Source organism: Nothoprocta perdicaria, unplaced genomic scaffold, assembly GCF_003342845.1.
Source record: "Nothoprocta perdicaria isolate Ctin4 unplaced genomic scaffold, notPer1 scaffold_23, whole genome shotgun sequence".
Taxonomy (NCBI): Eukaryota; Metazoa; Chordata; class Aves; order Tinamiformes; family Tinamidae; genus Nothoprocta; species Nothoprocta perdicaria.
In genome coordinates this window covers 223,333-244,343 of record NW_020455455.1, presented here as the reverse complement: position 1 = coordinate 244,343, position 21,011 = coordinate 223,333, and the positions used below count along the sequence as shown (strand labels likewise).

At 37.5% G+C, this 21,011-nt stretch overlaps 1 protein-coding gene across 3 annotated transcripts in view; it reads left to right on the top strand.

The window, feature by feature from the left end:
- Positions 1–21,011, top strand: part of VPS50 (VPS50, EARP/GARPII complex subunit) — a 70,242-nt gene that overhangs the window by 25,023 nt on the left and 24,208 nt on the right. For all 3 annotated transcript variants that reach the window (XM_026039424.1, XM_026039425.1, XM_026039423.1), the window contains exons 11-19: positions 771–869; positions 2,787–2,927; positions 7,764–7,899; positions 11,579–11,676; positions 12,692–12,786; positions 13,474–13,572; positions 15,631–15,721; positions 17,093–17,269; positions 20,073–20,191. In XM_026039424.1, the coding sequence (XP_025895209.1) occupies positions 771–869; positions 2,787–2,927; positions 7,764–7,899; positions 11,579–11,676; positions 12,692–12,786; positions 13,474–13,572; positions 15,631–15,721; positions 17,093–17,269; positions 20,073–20,191 (1,055 nt within the window). The remainder of the gene's footprint in view (positions 1–770; positions 870–2,786; positions 2,928–7,763; positions 7,900–11,578; positions 11,677–12,691; positions 12,787–13,473; positions 13,573–15,630; positions 15,722–17,092; positions 17,270–20,072; positions 20,192–21,011) is intronic.

Below are 21,011 nucleotides of genomic sequence, written 5' to 3'. Positions count from 1 at the left end.
GTGCAAATTATACTATTAACCTGTCCAGGCAAATTCTCAGAAACCTTATTAGCTGGTTATTAAGTACTTGGATCTACTTTATTTTTTTAATTCATGGGCTGAACATCATTTATTGCAAAACTGTTGTGTGTTGTGTTTTTTTTTTTTTTTTTTTTTTTTTTTTTTTTTTTTTGTTTGGACACTGCTCTGATGACAAAACTGGTAATTTCCTGTGTGCATGTGTGTATGTTACTGGATTTTTCGGTTTTCCTGCTATGACTGTTCATTGTGCTGGTGTAGCACACCCTACGTGATGTGTTCTCTCTCATGATGAACTTGAAAGCCAAGTAATGTTATTCCCATTTTATAGACAGCAGGCTGAGGCTTTGGAAGCCTCAGTGAATGACTTGTTTATGCTGGGACACCTATGGAGAGTTGTCTTTCCTCCTTTGCAGTTTTTGTAACTTGGTCCAGTGGGGGGTTTCCTTAGGAACAGGAATGAACTGTTCCCACCAAGTTACAAGTCCAAGAGCTCTCATCTTCTGGTACTTGATCTTTTCAGAGYAAATGCCACTTTGCTCCCTTTGTTCTTGGGAATGGCGGAGCCATTTGGCTGGCAGAAAACTGGAATTGCAACTTTCAGTACTTCAGTCTGAACCAAGTAGCTTTGGCTACTTCATGRGTGTTACTGTCAGCACTGCTTAAACAAACACCGTTTGCTAATTTGCAAGTGTTTAATTCATAATTTAGCTAGTTTTTATTAAGTATTTGATATCTTTGTCTTTACATAGGAACAGTTGGACGTAGCACTCTCCAAAATCTGCAAGAACTTTGATGTCAGCCATTATACCAAGGTTCAGCAGGCTTACAGATTGCTGGGGAAAACGCAGGTTAGTGCTCGTGCTCTGGGCAAGTATGAAGAAGTCGTGGTGGAACAGTGTGCAACTTTATGGATTGTGATGGAAATGTATTCCTGTAGCTTCTGGCATTTAATACAGCATTTGTATTTATATCATTTTATACTACAACGTTTGTTAGGTGTGGTTTATCTGYAGCAAATTTGTGTTTGGGCTGGGCTTGTAATGTGCCATGTACTGTATTTGGAGGCGTGAGTGCTTGTCCTGTTTTTTTCACCTGGATCCTCAGTAATGAGTTGTGTACAACTGCTAGCTTGCAAAGCCTATGCGTGCAGTCACATTTTGTGTGGTATCTGAATAGGACTGAAATCAAGAGCTCTGAAGATGRAAGGAGTGGGGTTTTTGTTTTGCTTTGTTTTTCTGGCAGTAAGACGTAACACAGCACATCAGGAGCAGAGTGTGGACACCTCTGTGAACGTACAGCTTTTATTGTAAATAGCAGTAGGTCTGAACTATAGTTCTGAGCTATATCCTGAACTATAGGAGGATATAGTTTTCCTGTGATGCCTGTCTTGAGGCTTTGAGTGGTCTCTGAGGAGAAATGTGGAGAACCCTTTGTGTCCCGAAGCACATATTTGGTGGGGCAGCCACAACCTAGATGCTGGGGTGGCAGAGGGSTTTGGAGAAGAGGAGGTGTTGAAGGCAGTTCTTGCCAGTGACCATTTTTGACAAGAAGTTGAGGCTGTGGACATGATGGTGCCAATAGGGCAACAATGTGCTGGCTTAGGGAGGAGATTCCTCCAGAAAGTTTTAGTTGACTGTTTCTTCCTAATTAGCACCATTCTGGCAAGGTGGGCTCTCATTCTCTGGCATCCCTGTAGTAATAGTGAATGTTTTGATAGAAGAGAAATTGATTTCTTCCCCTGCTTTGAAAAGGGGTATAATTGTTGACCTGCCTGAAGATTGCAAACTGACACTGAGAAGAAGATACTTTATGCTTTTCTTCTGCTAGTACTTTGTGTGAAATCTGTTCATTAGATGAGAAAGTTTAAAAGGAAATCTATATGTCGAGAAAGGCAGGTTGTTTGACTCCTTCTCATTGAACAAATTCACAAGAAACTCCAGCAGTCAATCTCTTCTTGTTTGCATTTGTCATTCTGTTTTCTTTGTCTGACTAGTTCAGACTAGTGGGTARAACAATGATTATTTGCAATTCTGTTTTGAATCTGATAAAAGCAGAATTGTTCGCTCATTTCTTATGGCAAAAATGAAGTTGCCTTGTCAATAGCTGAGAATATCAAAGAGCAAGTGGTGAAACTGAATGTTTTCAAATCTACAGGACCTGATATCTTACAAAATAATTATTCAGTTTTCCTTTTTAGTACCTTTAACATTGTTCTTTATTTTTCTGAAAGAAAGATTTACTAAACAAACTACTAGCTCTTATTGTGAGTGTGAGCTTTGTAAGGACAAATCTATTGGTGTGATACACATGCCTTTCTGTAACAGCTAATGATTATGCCCTTCAAGGAAAAAGTTGGGATGCCAAATGAATATATTAAAGACTTTTAATTGTGATTTTAGATTACTAAGTAAAAAGGGAATGTTCTTTTAGTTRGAAGTGTTTCTTGGAGGGAAGATAGCATTGATCTTAACCAAAAGCTTTTTGTTGCATTTCTTAGTGACTGGAAGGATGAGTGAATGACTTTTTATTAGTGATCRAGTCAGTTGTAGTGAATGTAGGCCAGGGGAAACTGATTTTTCTAGGAATACCTGAGCTTTTTGCATTTTATTATTGCTAACTCCTATGTTAGGTATTTTTGAAATGAAGATTGGAGGTAGTACTGAGATCCCATTTCCAGTACAAGGRAAAAAACTAAACATGAAGTCTGTGGCATGTGACAAATTGAATCTTGACTGTTTGCTTTTATTTCCCTCCYTTTTTTTCAGACAGCAATGGATCAACTGCATATGCACTTCACTCAAGCCATTCACAACACTGTGTTCCAAGTAGTCCTTGGATATGTGGAGCTCTGTGCGGGAAACACAGACACCAAGTTTCAGAAGCTACAATATAAAGATCTCTGTACAGTATGTGATTTTTTTTTTTTAATGTATATGTATGTTTGAATTTGTTTTTTCCACACTGATACCTTTACATTGCTAAAAACTCAGTAGAAAACTGCAGTTTCTTAGTTTGGAGGATAATTGAGAGAATGATTGTTCCCTATATAATATTACTTTTGATTAATCTGATTCTAAGTGCTCTGATGTTAGTGCACACGCCTTCTAAATGAATACAAATGAATAAATAAATTTTACGATGTGAACAAGAGACCATTACTTAAGGAAACAAGTTGAAAGAAATTATTGAGACAATCTAACTCATGCAGTTTATTGAAATTTATTTCAATTTAGACTCAGATCTGCAATTTCAGTAATAAAATATAAACATAGCTAGAGACTTTCCCATTAGTTCTAACTTTGTATTAGATTTATTGTGCTCTTGATATCGAAGTAAAGGACAGTTATCACGTGAAGATGCTAAAGTCTGATCGTGGACATGTTGTGGGCTGGTTGTAACCATGACGTTAGTATAGATTTTTAAATATTACTTCTTACATCTGTTTGCCTTTTATTTCTAAGTTTTATTCTTACAAAAAAATTACTCTAAATAGAGTAGTATGTTTTGTTCATTGTTCAGTTTCCTTCACTTGTGTTCTTACTGCTGCACCCTCAGAGATTCTTATTAAAATCTGGAAGGGAAAGAGAATGAGATATTTTAGGTGGTCCTAACATAGAAAATGTCAAGTTCTAAATCAATGTTGAAAGTCCTTTATGAAGCATAATTCAATCACAGACTAAACTGTCAAGTGCTTTCCTGTTTTATCAACTCCACTTCTTGCCTGTATCAGTCACAATTTATTAATTCAAAGTAGAGTCACATGGAGATTAAAGTTGATATTCCGATCAGTCTTCTCTGCTGTCATTCCTTGGATCTCCTGGGGTTGCACAGCTTCAACTAGCAAGCGATACCTCTGCACTGCAAATCACTTCATTTTGAAGGCACTCTCCCTTTTTACTTCAAAGACTTGCAGAATCTAAGAGCCTTTATGTGAGAGAAAGTGGGCTATGAAAAACTAATTTATTGGGAGTAATTGACATAGTTGTTAATGAACCAGATTRGTAAAATTCCAGGTATTGCACTTCATTGAGAAAAAAATTAGTTGAAAAAAAATCCCCACTGATTTCTGTTCACCCATTCTGCAGTCTTCTCATGTAGTCTGCTTTAAATTTKGGGGAAGTTTTTATTTTCATTTTTTACAGTTTTTAAAGTACAGCTCCAACAAGTTTTTCTGCTTTATACATCTTAAAAAACAAAACAAAACCCTTGTATTTGCCATGGCTTGTTAATGTTTGTTATGTTAAGGCCAGATGTTTATGTTAGGGAGCAGTGCTATGAGCTCCTTCTTCAGAGTGTTGAAGGATTTCTCTGATTACAGGGAAGTTTATATTTTTCTAGTTCACCGTAGCTTTAACTATGTGTTTACACACAGTAATGCGATTACCTTGTTATATCTGCTTGTTGTTTTTTACTTCTGCAAAGGCCTCATGAGATGCATGAGACAAATACTGCACTTACTTCCTTTAAACACAGTGAAATTACTTTAGTGCGTTTATAACAATTAAGTATAAAGGAACTGGCTGCAAAAGGAAAATTAAAGCTAACWTTTAATCTCTGTTCTTAGAGTTATCCAGGATTTGTAGGAAACTCTATATTTTTTTCATCACTTCTGCCTCTGGGTGCTGATATTGCCCACAGCTTGAAGGATACTCTCTGCTGCAGCACTTGCAGTCTCATGGTGGAGAGAAAATAAAAAGCCCTGGCGCAAGGCTGTGAGCTGCGTGCTCAGGCTTCCTGTTCCCCTAATTCACTCAGTATTCTAAGATTTCCAGATCTAATTTTCTCAAGCAACTTTTTTCTTCTTTTTCACACCCTTGATTTGTACAACCTGGGTCTGGTGCTTGTGAAATGCTGTTATTGATGTGAAACGGCTTATACAGTATTCTTCTCATTTAAGATAAGTGGGCCTAGTACAGTAACCAGGCTGCATCTGCAAAAATCAAAGCCCTGAATATCACAGCAATTCCATCTCTAACTTCCTGTAGAGGAATAAAACCCCCACCCTAGTCTTTCACCTATTATATTTAATTGCGGGAGAATTTAAGACCATTTAAGACTGAAACACCAGCCTTATTTCTCTACCCAGTGTGAATTAGGACCCTTTGCAATCAACGTGCTGTCAAGCCAGGATGCTCTTAGTGTACAAGTGCCTGTGGAGTGCTTAGCCTCATTAAACAGCACGAGTCATCCAGAATCACTCTGCYGTTTTGGGTAGACCTCCTCCTGTGCTTTCCAAGAAGTCTTTTCCAGTGAMGCCATTTAGCTCATTAGCTCATATGTGGGGTTTGTGCATGAGGCATGTAGGGTGTTTGCTTGTGTTATTTATTTATTTATTTATTATATGTCTAGGTTAAACTTCTGAGTCACTGCTTCCTTGTTGAGCTTGTCTTGTCCTAGAGATACACCATAGCTTAACTTCTAGGTACATTCTACCTTTGAATTAAATACTGGAGCAGGGTTTCATCTATAAAATTTTATTTTCTTTTTAAATTTTATTCTAGCCAAAGTAATTGGTTTTTCTTCATTTATTTTCTTAATCTAAATGAAATCTCAGAATTTAATAAATGATCTTTTCTTGCGTATGCTTATCAACCATCTTGAAGTCAACATATCTTTAAGTACAGTGATGTGGAGAACGTAAGTTTATATTTTATACCTACTGATATGTTGGTAGATCTATTAAATGAATTTATCTCATATCTTACCAGCTCCTAGAAAAGTAAATTATATATCATTTTGGTCATGAATATATAATTCTGTATTTTAGGAGTAATATTTATATTTAAAGAATATATTCATTATTATATATATACATATAATATTTAATATATATAAATATTTAAAGAACTAGGAATTATTTCTTTAGTGTTATGGACTATAGGATGTTTTGAAAAGGCTGTTAACTATGCTCCTATAGTTGAGTGGTCCAGACTCTTGTTTCCCTCTACAAGTGAAAACCAGGTGCTTCTTTAAAACAGTAGCAGTGCCACTACCTACGCAGTCAGCAAAGGAAGTTTTTGAATCGGGTGTTGAAATGGCAGGATGAATTACTGTTTAAATGATAAACTTGGCTTAATTTGTTCCACATTTAGCAAAGATAAGTACTGCCTGAGATTAATGCAGCCAGTGCAGATCTGCTCTCCAGTAAAGGTGTTGGATTGGTTTTAGGAGAAAATGGAACTCTTAGCTGGTCTGTGAGGCTTTTATTTATTTTGTTTGTTTTTGTGTTTTTAATAGTGAGGAAGGGGTTTTGTTTATCCTGGTGTATCCAGAATGCCTAACTTATATACTCCGGTTTCATGGAGGAGAGACCCAGAATAACAGTTACTTTAAAAGAATCTGGTAATGATTATGAAATGATAATGATTAATATAAGGCCTTCAGATACGTTGGCTAGTGATGTCTATTAATGCTAAAGAATGTTTTCTGTGAGGGCTTAATCCCAAGCACAGTGTAGGAGAAGATGAATGTCTTGAGCAATATATACTACTACCAGGAATATATTTAGGTGTAGGAAATAAGACAGTGTGACTAAATAGAAAATGGATGGATGTGCACTTTATAATCTTTTTAAAATCCAAAAGCAGAAAAGTATGAGGGACTTAACGTGGTGCACCTGCCTTTAGGAGGAAAGCTGTCCAATTAAATGTGTACTATCAGCTAATCTGCCTATTCATGTGGTTATCTAGGATTTGGTGCAATTGTTTGGTCAGGAAGGGTACATGGTGCTTAGAAATCCCCAGCTGCATCAGTGACTGAGCAGCCAGTTGGGAGGGSGATGGATTTGATCAGGGTTTTGCCCCCTTGCTGTGGGTGGTTGYGGCGGTGGTTGTGTTCACCCCACCGTGGCTGAGGAAGCTCTGGTTTTGTGAAGTGCTGTGAAGTGTTATGTGATAACTATTGCTTTCCTATCTTAAATGTACCCTTGGGTTAGCAAGCAAGACCTCTGTTCTGGATGTGCAGAGCTGTTCACTGGCAGGCAGAACTCACAGAATCACAGGTTGAGGTTGGAAGGGACCTGAGGGGATCATCTAATCCAACCTCCCGCCCTCCTCAGGCAGCCTAAATAGATGCACTTTATCTTAAAGGTCAGGAAAATACTCATGAAGGAAAAAACAAGTTGACACTGTTTATTGGAAGGTCCATGCTTTTCTCTTGGAGGTTTCCACATGGTAAAAGCTCTTTTTAGCCTTGCAGGAAGGCTCTTTAGCTCAGTTCTGCAGAGCTGTTAATTTGAAGTGTTAACTTCCCGACCACTCTGGTATCATTTAGAGAATGATTTAACTGCGATTGCATTGACCCAAATGGCCTGAGTCTGCCCTCATTTTCTAAGCTGTCAGGATGTGCTTCTTGACAGCAAGTGGGACAGTGATAACCTTGAGCAATGTATTTCACACACTTTTCTTTACCCAAGCAAGCAGCAAGTCCCATCCACAAATACATCTCTTTACCTGGCAGTCTCGTGTGAGGTGAATTATATGATAAATGTAAAGTTATGTGATAAATAACCACTGGTTATTTAATCTTTTTGGTAATACTGCTTATCTTTGTCCAGTGAATAAGTTCACTTATAGTTGGCTCTTTGGGAAAGTAGGACAGCTGCCATCTAATTTTTTTTTCCTCAAACTACTTTTATCCCACAGTAAGATGGGGCATCAAACAGTGATGACTCTCATGTAGTGCTGAAATCCAGATAGTGCAAAGAGTCTAACAGTTTCCCTTTGGCATTTGTTCTCCTGCAGCACATCACCTCGGACAGCTACATTCCTTGCCTCACTGATCTCTGCAAAGCGCTCTGGGAGGTCATGCTCAGCTACTACCAGACGATGCAGTGGCACGAGGAGCACGACCAAGACGAGGCAGAAACCACATCTGCTGGTAAGAGACCCGTGTGCAAGCAAGACCTCTGATGTGCTCGGATAAGTGTAGGTTATCCAGAAAAAGTCCTGCATGGATTGCAGAAAGGATGTTGCAGTTGGTCTCGGTCRTGTGTGTCTTGTATCTGTGGTCTTKGATGCCTGTTACAGATGTTAAGGTGAACTTTGTCTCTCTGAGAAAGACCTTCTCATTGGAAATTTTTCTTTGTGCAGYTGGTCATGGTTGAAGCACATTTTTGGGTTTGTAGTACAGAATCGAAGAAAATTTTTAAGGGGATCCCTGTGGGACAGTTTGTGCTCCCTGCTCAAAGCAGGGCAAACTTCAAAATTGCACTGGGTTGTGCAGGGTCCTGTCCGGTTGAGTTGGGTTTTCACATTTTGTAATAATTTATGTGAAATTAATGTAATAGACATATTTTCTTAAGCCTAATTTAACAGAAGTTATAAAAATAAATAAAACAGCTTGATTACTATAGCATTTTAAACTCCTGAGTCTATAAATATAATCCTGATGAGAGAAGTTGGTAGCAGTATTAATAGATCAACAATAACTGTAATAGTTTTAACTGAAAAGCAGAAAGAAAATGATGAGAGATGCTGTTTCCATTCCAACCATTTCAAAACATTCAATTTATAATACTGCAGAAGTCTGTGCAAGATCTGGTTGATATTCAAAGAATGAAGTTAGGTGACAATTTTTTTTTCGTCTCTATCTGGCAAAGATTAAACAAAAAACCCTTTTGTTGAGACTGATGGCTGCCTTTAACCTATTTGTTTAAAAGTGGTGGAAAAAAAAAGTGGACATCTGGAAAAATAACTCCGAAGTGCTCCTGATTGTTATCATTATGTGAAGTCATGAATATTTATATATCCTGCCATTTGTTCAAAATTCCTTAAAGCAAAAATCTGCAACGCTTGTGGATCTTGGTCCGATTCTAGATATTCAAGGACTCTAACATAAATTTATATGTTTCTGTATGTGTGAAATTAGCAGCTGCAGCTGCACTGTCCGTTAAATGAATGGGATGAGTTCTCTTAATAAACGTAGTACTGGAGCATCAGGTTACTACAGAAAACATTGCTGGAACTATATMCCAATATATACCAATCCATGTGGATTTTTATATCCCGCCATTCTCACAAAGTGGTAGTGAGGGAATAAATGATGGTCCAGTTGAGGCAAGGGCTTTTGTCTGAGTCTTGAGACTATGGCAAAGATACTGACTGCTTTAGGCTTGGCTTCTGTCTGCCTAAATATATGGGAAAGGAGGTCGCCGAAACCCCTGAAGTGACTAAATTAGCTGTTTTTTATTTTCTCAGACACTCAGAGAGAATAAATCTGATTAGTGTGTTTGGGGGAGTTAGTCTATTTATATTTTGTTTAAACTTACATGATAAATCAGTCTTGGAAAAATATATTTGTCAGGATGATTGCTYTCAGGAGAAGAGCGTATTTAGCTACAGATATTAAATTATAATGTATGCATGCACTAGCTTATATTTGTTTTGTGGCTTTCCTAGGGAATTTTTTTCAGTGCCCTGCAATGGTAGATTCAGTGTAGAATTACACTTGAGTTGACTTTTTGCATCAAGTACCTTTTATTTGCTCMTTTCGAATAACTAGGGTAAATTCTGATAGTCTGTTTGCAGAAGTAATCCCCATTACTTTAAAAGGAAGGTGTTGAATCCAGTTTAGCTGCTTGGAAGAAATTTAATCTGTATCTTTAATATAACCCAAAGTTTGAAATTCCACATTTTTTTAAAAATCGTTTTAAATGTGAGGAAGAACCATTCAGTTGAAAATACCAGACCTTTTAATCTTCTGTCTATATCTGTAGTCTTGTACTGTTTCTGTGTTTATGATGTCTAGCCCCACGGACAGATTAATTTCAGTTTGGCTTGAAGATTTGTCCGGGTAACATTCACATGTTCCCCATTGTACCTACWAGTGCAGAGGTGACCCTCCTGGAGTGTGGGATAAGTATCCTAATGATGTGTCTGCATGACTGTGAAGTCCTGTAGGTTAAAGAAGATTCCACCTCTCAAGTACATAGCCTTAGGCCAAGAGATTTCATGTATCTGGTTCTGTTGGACGTTGCTTTCCAAATAGCATCAATAACCAATAGTTAACCAATAGTTGTAGGCAGAGCCTTGCTATCAAGCCCATCATCAGAACTGTCTTTCCCTTGATGCTCTAAGGGTCTGTTTTCGTTCTCCTTCTCTTTGGTCATGTGCAAATGGTAATTTTTCAACAGGGAGAGAGAGATTTCCAGGGGACAGACTCTAATTTCCATCTATATCCGAGCACGTGCTTCAGCCTGGGCTAAGCAAGATGCCCCCAGGCTGCTTTTCAGGTACCTCGCAGGGCTCTTGTCAGTACCCGTGGGTTTTTGCCTTTTGTTCATGTGCTGGGTGTGCAACAGGGAGGRGACAGCCCGGTTCAAAGCAGGGTGACAGACTGGGACTGTGAGGAGATCTTTATGCGAACAGATGCTGGGATCAGGAGTCAGGCAAAGGAGAGGCGTGAGGCAAAGGAGCCAGTACATGGAGATGGGAAGAGATGAGGTCTGTTTGTCTAGGAATAAAGCAGGGAAGAGTCTTCAAGCACCAAAAGCCAGCTGGAGGGTGCAGAAGAGATGAAAAAAACAGGTCTGAGCTGCATGGCAGGGCTGTGACTTTGCAGACAATCTTAATTCCTCTCTGTTTCCAGCCTTTTGAATGATGGGGTGGGAAGAGGGCTGTACTATTAGCATCATTCTAGTATAACATTTTATACGACTAAAAAGTCGTTCTATTTCATGGCAAATCACTGAATGCTTTGAGTGTTTCATACTGAGGAGATTTTATCTCTAGGTAAAGGACATAATACATATTTCTCCTGCTTGTCAGGAAGAGTGGAGGTTTAAATATCCTTGAGAAAGGCTGTATGTGCAGTCTGCCAAGACRGAGCTGTCCTGAGGTCTGTCGTGGACTAGAGCAAACTGCAGGACACTAAGTGCTATGGGAGACATCAAACATACCCATAAATGTCACAAAGTCACAAGTTACATAAAATATTATCACTTTTTTATATAGAAATTAAAAAGCAGTTCCTCCATGAGGAGAATGAGGCTTGCACACCATGTATTGTACATTTTAAGGCTTTTATGAAAGTTTAGGCATATGTGGTTGTATATAGGCATAGTATGAGAAAGGGTGAAAAAGAAAACAAAACAGGAGCGTACTACCCTATGTGCATAGTTTATGAAAAAAGTTCCAGTGTGTGTCTTCAGAACTGCATCCAGAATTTATTGTAAAGTTTAAAAGAAAAATATCTTGCATTTGCAGATTTTCATTTCATGGTTCTTGTCTACAGGGCTGGAGTATCTTGGAGAATCTCGTCACCGAGGATAACCACTGCTCACTTTAATGTTTATCTTTATTTGAGTTACAAATATCAGTTACTCTCTCATCTTACTTTGGCATTATTGAATGGGATATCTTGTGTACATATATTGATTTGCATTAGTGTGTATACTGTATGTACTGTATCCCTTTCACAAGTTCAGAGCARTGGAGTTCTCCTGGAGACTTCATCATGGATATTAGGAAAACGGCTAAGGCAAAAGTTTCATTGTGGCTAAAAAAATAGAATATGTTTCAAGGTCTTTGGAAATATCTCTAATACCTTCCAACTTCAGTTTCAGATGGCAACAATGTGATTGGAACTGAGGAGAGTAGTTTTGACCGCAGCTATGTAAAAAAGAAATTGGAGCACGGGCTTTCACGAATATGGCAGGTTGGTTTTTGGCTGTCTGAAATGCATTTTTTCCCCCAAATATAAAATACAGTTATTTTCAGGCTGAGCTTTTTAAGGAGGTCTCTCAAGGGATTTTTAAGTGATTTGTTTTGAGCTCAATAAGTTAAAACCATGGAAACTTCTTTTCCATGACTCGGTTACTACTTGGTCGCTCTGCTTATGAACCCACTCAAGACACCAAAACATAGTAATGTGATTCTCAGCAATCTGCTTTCTTCTTTGCCCCATGTGCTTCTCTCAGCACAGTCATACTGCTCGTTTTCCTGCTTGGTTCAAGGCCTCTTGAAATGAATTTGTGTCTGCCTCATACCTGGGTTGGGTTCTGGTGGCAGCCCCTTTAGGTCCCCGGTGCTAATGTTCCTTACAGTTTGCCAGGAATGTAAGGATATTATAGGCCCCTCCTCCTTTACAGAGTGCAGCATCTCTGAACTACTCACAGCTTGGTTTAGCTTGTGGGAGGTGTGAAAAGGGGAAAATGGAGGAAAAAATAGTAAACAGAAAATAGAAGTATTGAAATTCAGAGCTAAAGAATGGTCTTCTTTAGCCATTCTGATGTAATCAGAGCTAGGGAGAATCTGAAGTCTTGTGAACTTGCCTGGTTTTGTAATACTCCTAGTATGATTGCTAGATGAGTTTAATTTGTAGCAAGATCCCAAATTTCAAATGCTAGAGCTGTAATCCTTAGCAGAACTATATTCAAAAGGTCCATTTTATTCCAGTGGTTGTAAAGAGCCTAGGACTGACATTGAATTATAATGTGTTGAAGGAATGGGTTACATTACTAGTTAAGGAAGTCAACAAGGAATTACATTGCAGARTTCTGCTCTAAATCTCAAAAGGAGGTGCAGATAAACCAAGAAGTACCAATGGACAAGGCATCTGAGCCCTGTGCCTTTAATTTCTGTTTTGAGAGTGTTAATTATACAGGAACTCACATTTTTGCCTAGACATTTAACAAGGATTCCGTGCTTATTTTGAAATGTTTGCTTTGCAGGATGTTCAGCTGAAAGTGAAAACGTATCTCCTGGGAACAGACCTGTCTAGCTTCAAATATGACGACTTCATATTTGTACTTGATATTATCAGCAGGTACACTGATGTGCTCGTAAGGCCAGTTACTACATGTGGACACACTTGACCTCTAAGACAGCATGGTTAAACTAAAGCTGATGGTTACACCCTGATGCCATCTTTTTTCCTACCTGCTGGTACAGTGTGAGGAGCATTTCCTCTTTGTGTTRGACTCTGTGCATGAGTGTCAGTCTCTGGTTTTGCCACCTGCTCCAAGGATCTGTATGAGGGGGAGTGGAAACAAAGTGCTTTGCTGCTGAAGTCGAGCTCTGATACGATTTTGGTATTGTCCAGCTTTAAAATTTCAGCATATATGACATGTTTAATGTCAAGAGCAGCAAAAGATTATGGCATTGCTAACCCMTAGAGTATTATATCCTATTTTGGTAGTGAAATAATGGGTAACCTTGTGTAATAGGATCCTAAACAGCCATATACTTTGCTTTGCTTATGGCTGTTTGTTCCTATGTGTGTAGAGTTTCCTGATATGGAGGGGGAGTGTGACATGGACTTTCATGGACTGAGTGTGGCCTTTGCAACTTAACATTAGTCTTCTGCTTTTTATGGATATTAGTGTACTCACCTGGTAGTCATTGAGACTTGAGATTTTGCTTGGAAGAAGGGTGCTACTGTGTTAGAGTTTTCTCCAGTATTGCTCAGGTGACCCTGAATAGATATATTCCTAACTRTGTTTTATCATTACAGGCTGATGCAAGTTGGTGAAGAATTTTGTGGCAGCAAGTCAGAAGTTTTGCAAGAATCTATCAGAAAACAAAGTGTTAACTATTTCAAAACATACCACAGGTGAGACTACTGTATATGAAACTGGAGGAGTTTAGTGACTCTTTATTGCTTTTAGTTTTAAAGCGTTTCCAGAGACACTGAATAACCTGTCTGCACTGAGGTTTGCAGATTAGGTTCATATAGTGGGATGTGTTTCATGGTGAGAATAGGACTTGAACTCTTTACTTCTTCAGAGAAGCCTTTGCTTCTCCTGTATTTATGAAAAACTGCAGTTTTACAGCAAGCAGACTGGATAAAGATGAAAACCTTTGTTTTGGGATTTCAGTAGTTTTTCAGGCTGCTGCTTAGCTATCATCTCGAATTCCTAATACAGTTCTTTTTRAAGATGATGAATGCTTCTGAAGCCTGTATTTTTTTTTTTTTTTTTTTGGCAAAAATGATTATAAATTTCCTTTTCTATGCCATTACATAGAAGGAGCYGATCGTGTGTGGTTCTGAAATACTTTAGGTATGTGGTTTTGTCTCGTATCAAGTTATGTAGAAGTGTGTCCATGCTTTTGAGTCACATTTTCTTAATTCTTTTCATTGGCAGTATCTGATTATGTTTCAGTCAAGTCTGCTTTGGGCTGGCCTCTGGCCTCAGATATGATACATGTTTGTGACAGCACAGCTGACAGTTTCAAARCTATTCTTTTTTTATTGTCTTAATTTCCCAAGTGTTTTGGTTTGGATGGTTGACAAGCCTTTCTGTCTAGTTGCCTAACTTTTATCTTCTTTCTGTATGTAAACAACTAGATAGGTATAGGAAGAAATACAGCAGTTTTCCATAGTTCCATTCCAGTTTGCATAYAGGATTTCTTTCCAGAAACTTGATGAAGACCTCAATTCTGGTTGCYTGAAAAGGTTGACCCTTAATCAGATACCTATTGTGTCTTGTCAGGCAATTAATTACTTGAGATGAGATGCTGCTTACCTTGATTTCTTAAAAAACATTTCAGAACTCTGAACTGTGCTACTCTGGAGCCTGAGGTTGCAGCTGTGCTTTCTTATGGCCAAAACTGTTCACGACATCTCAGAACGAAGCGCGCTCCAACTCCCTCCTCCTCGCCTGCTGCTTTTCTAGCATCTTTCATCTACTTGGAAAAGCTATTTTGATCTTGTTAATCCTTTATTACTCCTCTGCTTTATGATCTAATACTCTACATGGTTAAGTAAATACTATTTTGACCAAGAAAATCTTGCTTATTTTTAAAAGATGCCTCTCAAGGAATTTAATTGCAGCCCTTGTTTTTCAAAACCACGTTACTTACTGCTCCTGCTGGCTTTATTGGGGGAAGATTTATGGGCTGTATGTATTCAGTGTCTCTGAAAGTCAAACTTTAAGTCTGTTTGCATTTAGTTGGTAAATTTAAATTCAGACAGCAAAATACAGTCATAATTCAAAACATTGAGTATGTTTTCAGAGAAAAAACTTTTGTTTTGGTGTTGAAAATAGTGGTATGTTTGGAATGTTTCACTGCCTGAATAGAATCCCAGTGCATGATTTATCAACAGCTACACATTAAACAAAATAGTAAAATACATATTAAGGAGAACAGACAACAGCAATAAGCCCTCGTTGCTGTCCTTTCATATCAGTTCCTGCTTACATGGCAAAAAGCTTTTAAATAGAGGTGTTAGTACTTACAGATAAATGGAGGTTTTTGTAATGATCAAAAACATTTGAAGAGCCAATGCAGGGAAACAATAATTTGATTATATTTCCCAACATTTTTTTTAGTATTAATATCTACCTAAAGATGTGAAATAAAATGTAGTTTAGGGGATTTACAACCAATTGTTTTTGCATSGTACTGCACAATCAAACATTCGTCTATCCTTATGAATGGCTTTGAGGAAAAAAATTGTTTCCAAGTTTCAGAGGTTGGCATTCTTTGAGAATTTTTCCAGRGATGTTATAAAATAACACAGCTTTCAGGTGGTTTGCCACTTGACTGAGTTAAGTATCTGTTTTCCAGTGGGACTTATGTGGTTCTTGAAGGTATTTTGTTACATAATTCAGTCTCCTCTCTCTTTTGCTCTTACTGCTGTTAAACCTATTTGTTTGTTGTATTTCAGAACCCATCTTGAAGAACTGAGAATGTTTTTGGAGAATGAGACCTGGGAACTTTGCCCTGTCAAATCCAGCTTTAGTATTTTGCAGCTTCATGTACGTTCTACAAACAACACATACAATATATGAGAGTTTCAAGAGCTCAGAGTGCAGGTGTTTTGAGAAGTAGTAAGGTGGATGAGCTTATTAAATTAATATTTTTGATGATTGATTAAAAGGCGTATATTTCATTTTCAGATAATACATTTGAAAAGTAACATCTCTTTTTTGGACAGATGAAGGTTTGAATAAGATGCTAGAACTGTAAACATAGCATTAATCTTTATTACTTTCTATGTACTAATCTGCTGTTAATACGCCAGATGCATCAAGAAAAAAGATTAAATGGTAGTAGCAGAAAAATTGGATTTTTCCAATTTGAATTTTTTTTTTTGAGGGTAAGATGCTGAAAAATGAGTTTCTAAAAGCAGCTAAATGGGTGCTGACTAGTTTGTACGAGTTTTGGGATGTTTAAGGAAATGTTGTTCATGTGGGCTGTACTGCAAAAAGTGTTGGAGGTTGGATTTGCAGAGGTAGCAAGGAGGGAATGAGGCCCTATAATCCAGTAAGAAAGAACATCTTTAATGGAGAAATGAGCAGCAGGAAAAGGCAGAAAGTACATGAGTCACTTTAAACCTATTGAAACCTAAAATTGCAGTCCATTTAGCTCCATATATTTTGTTACTCAGATATTTAGGTAAGTGCTAATATACATTTTTGCCATTTGTGAAGATAAATAGTTGGAATATTTTAATAGCTAAAAAATGCTCTGTCAGTTGAGTAGTGCAAGTCCAGGTTTTTAGAACCAAATGCTCACGTGTGCCCTGCTGATTATTTGAAAGTGAAATTTCTAATACTTAGGAATTTAATGGGTAATACATTTTGAAAATTACRAAATAACTTTAAAAAATGAAATATAAAAAAAGTATATTTTTTAGTAAACTACTAGTTAGGTTGTGTAAAGAAGCCTGCATTTTTTCATTAAATTTTTAGGTTTTGCTTTGTTCCTTATGAAAACATTATGCTATATTTCTGAAAAATGAAAAGGCACTCTGTTTTTGAAAGCAAGCACTTTCGGGATGCAGGTGACTTTTCCTATTATAACTAATAACTATTAAAATATTTAAAAAATAAAAAACAAGCTGTGTAAAATGCCAAAATCAAGGTTAACTGCTGTGTGTACAGAAAGTAAACTTTCTAATGGCTAAAAATTACTATATAAGCATGATTGTGCCCAAGTTTGTAGTTAAGCTGGGAATTTATAGAGTTTTAATTATGAGGATGAGACTGAAACGAGAGGTGGTGAAAAAATAMTAAATAATAAGCATGATAGTCCTCAAGTTTGTAGTTAAGCTGGGAATTTGTAGAGTTTTGGTCATGATGCTGAAACGGGAGGTGGTGAAAGGTGCCTGTTGTTTGTGTCCATAGGAGTTCAAGTTCCTGGAGCAGTCGCGCTCGCCGTCCGTGTCGCCCAGTAAGCAGCTGCCCTCGGCCCTCTCGGCAGCAGCAACGCTGTTTGAGCAGTACTGCCACGGGGGGAACCCCTTCGAGATCCAGGCCGACAGCAAGGACGACGAGACGGAAGACGTGCTCGCTTCCAACGGGGTAAGGAATTAATTAAATTAAATTAAACACTCCCTGATTTTGTCTGTCTGTTCTGGCAGTATATCGTAGTGCGAGGATCAGTTCCCTGAAAGGCTGTGTAAGATCTCAAACTACCTACTCCTTTACGTGGGTAGTTGGCTTCGCTTTTTGCCACAGTGCCAGAAAGCCAGGCRTCCTGCTTAAAACTTAGTTTGTTTTGCAGAGGTTCAGGCTCTTCAGAGGGCTGGTGTGTAGAAAGAAGTCTTGAAAGTAATTACACTTGTTTCTTAATGCTTTAAAAAAAATGTTAATAGGAGTAGATTTTTGATACTTACTTTATGTTATATATTTGTTTAGTTCCAGGTGATGTAGCTTTCCAAGTTGACGTTATTTTGGACAAAGGTTCTACAATTTTACTTGTTTCTAAATAACGCTGAAAATGGAGTGACAAGGGTAGAAGCAGCTGATTTGCTTGTCAAATGTACGACAGTTAGGATTGGAAGGGTTTCTTTTTAAGAATTTGGAAATCTTTTTAACAGCATAACTATTGCCATTCAGGAGAACTGAAAATAAGCATCTAGATCCAACCCTCTTAATTGTATTTCTCAAGATTCAGKGAGACGCTTATTTTCCTTTTTCTATAGTTCCCTAAAATGTCTTACTTGTGGTTTTAACAGGTTGGCTTTGATAATTCTTATCACTGTCCAATGTACTTGTTTGGGCTGGATACCTAAATACTTGTGAAATAATTATTAGTAGTAGCCAATAATAATTGCCTATATAGATAATAGTAACTGCTAATAATTATTATTAGTAGTAGGATAACTGAATCTCTTTTAGCATCTTGAAAATACATTGCAGACCGTGCATATTCAGAAATGAATTTATATGGTTTCTTCAGTTTAAAGACAGTATTTAGTAGCTATGAATTATTTACATTATAAAGCATACAATATTTTATCTCAGATTGACAGCTTAGCAGGTTTAGGGTTCCTAATAAATATTTTTCCCTGTGAACTTGTTTAAAACTCAAAATTAAGACACTAGATATGTTAAAAATTACGAGCTCTTAATGATTTGTAGTCAGTATATTGTTTCACTGTYACAAGATTTTTTAACTGACTTCCAGCAGGTTTATTAGGGGTTGTAATTCCCTCTGCTACTATTTCATCCAAGTTACTTGAATGAACTCTAACACTCTTTGTAATCAGCCCTAAAGACAGTTCCCTTCTGAAATATAAATCAATAAAAAAGAAAACAAAAACAAAACTAAAAATATATATCTATAACCTCAGCTGTTTCTGTGGGAATTTTCGTTTGACTGAAGTAGGGAGGAGTAGTTAAAAGGCAGAGCCCTGTGGTCTGTCTCCAGGTGTAGGTGGGTTCAGGAGCCGCATGGACGTGCTTAGTGCTCTCATAGTCGTGTAGGAACTCCAGAAGGTAGCTTCCATCAGAGCAGCACGCCTTTGTCTTCCTCTCATTTGTGATTTACCAAACAAAGCTTGTGGGAAACTCAGTGATTGAATCAATCATTGATTGAATGAAGTGTCAAAAGCACCTAAACCGCAGTGCGCTGAAGAGTACTTTTTTAAAGGGCTTATGGCTAAGTCTTACTTAGTTGTAGCATTTTACAGGTGTCTTTCGGAGAAAAAAAATCCTAATTGCATAGTTTTACATGGACTGTGGATGCCTAATTATATTTGTGTTTGAATAGAACTTATTATAACTGATAGTGTAGCAATTATAAATGTCTACCATGCGAATCCTATATTGACTTATATATCCTGCAGTCTGTGGTGCTCATTTTTTCCAGACATAAAAAGGCATAAAACCTTTCATTACTGAATTGCACTTGACATGTTTCAAGCGACTTTCCCTGCATGTAACAATTGAGCAAGGCAGAAAATTTCAGAAGATTCAAACTGTGGCTAAGGCAGTAGTTAAAGTGTCTGTAACTACTTAAGCTTCCTACTTTTTCAAATGGTGTCATTAAGAGCAAGTCTTGTTTCTCAGGGGGAGAAAGTGCCTTTCTGCAGGCAGGAGTGCACGGTTAATTGCACTGTGCAGTCACATTTTGCAGAAGATTTATTGTGGAAGGAAGTCCCACAGCACCTGTAATGAGTTAAGCAAATGGTGCATGAGGTTTTCCTCTACCTACCAAAGAGGAAATAGTTGTTTCATTGGTAGTTACCGAAGTATTTCAGATATCAGGATCATGTGCCTGTAATTGTATATAGGATGCCTTGTTTTTAAACCAACTAAAAAATACTCCACAACTAACTAGAAATCCCTAAATCAAAAACCCATCGTTCTGCAACAAATGTGTGTTCAGCTCCCTGACCCCAGAAAAGCCCTACTCAGATGTTACATTAAGCAATTAAAATCTAATAACTGAAAAAAATCAGCATAACCTCCACTGATTTATTCCACTGATAGAACATATATTCAACCTTAATTTCTTAAAAGGAAATAATGCATTATTTCTATTTATACAGCTAGGAAAGGTACATCTAATGGCTTATTGAAACCTATTCCTTCTTTTCTGTGCCTCTTCCTTTTGTGATGTACAGTGCAAGGTTTATATCATACATAGACAGTATTACTCTTGTATACTGAGTATACTGTACTCAGTATACTGTATGTATACAGTGTCACTCTTGCTGTTGATGTAAATAGAACAGCACACAGTTGAAACAAATATATGCATAAAAATTGTGTGAGGAAAAAGAAAGCATGTGGTTCCTATTTTTCTTTAAAAATGCTCCTTTAAAGGGTGGCTGTTATTATAAAGAAAGCAATATCAGTCAATGCATTCATTTTGCAGTATGAATCAGATGAGCAAGAAAAAAGTGCCTATCAGGAGTATGATAGTGACAGTGATGTTCCTGAAGAGCTGAAAAGAGATTATGTGGATGAGGAGACAGGAGATGCCCCCGTGAAAAGGTAAGTAGACTGTGTGAGTACTTGATCTTTTGTGCTACTTGTTTACATGCTTCTGATCTCTGGCTAATTAATTAGTTCATTTCCTGTCTAATCTCTGTTCTGTGATAATGGAATAATAATCAAAAAATTGTTATGCTTCCTGCATRGTTGGAAGGTCCCAGCACTTAAATCTCCAGAACTGAAGAGGGCTTTAAACTGTTCTTCGTTATTGCAGGAAAAATAAAAACTAAAAGAAAAAAAACCCACTTTGGAAGGCAACATTCTGAATGATGATTAGGACTCTCTGAAGCAAGTAGTGGAAAACTCATTAGTGAGCATTAGGTGTTAAGTGAAGATCTCTGTGCGTGTGTGAATTTGTATTGCAAAGGAATGACTGGAGGGTTGGGCTTCTGCTTTTGTAGAAAACAGKCTTTTACAGGTAGAATCTTAAATTCTGCTGTAGATTGCAGGCTGACATTTGGAGTTCTGTTTCGTTTTGAGAAGGAAAAACGAAAATGCAGCTCTTTGGCATTGAAAAGGATCTGAGCTACAGATTTATTTCTGGGGCATTGCACAAGTTAAATACTAGGTCAGACTTTCTGAACTAGGCAAACATTGTTTATGTAGAGGTCTGTAGGAGAACTAGAAAAGCCCAAGGTCTAGATCACCTAAGGTATATCACAAACTACTTAATTTCAAGGAAGCTGARTAGGTGATGCTATGAACTATGCAATCAGACAAAGTGCAGTCAGTGTCTGTAGCTCTTTTCTGTGAAATTCCTAATATATGCTGAATTTCTGGAAGAATCTCATTTTGAGGTATAGTAGAGTGTTCTCCTACA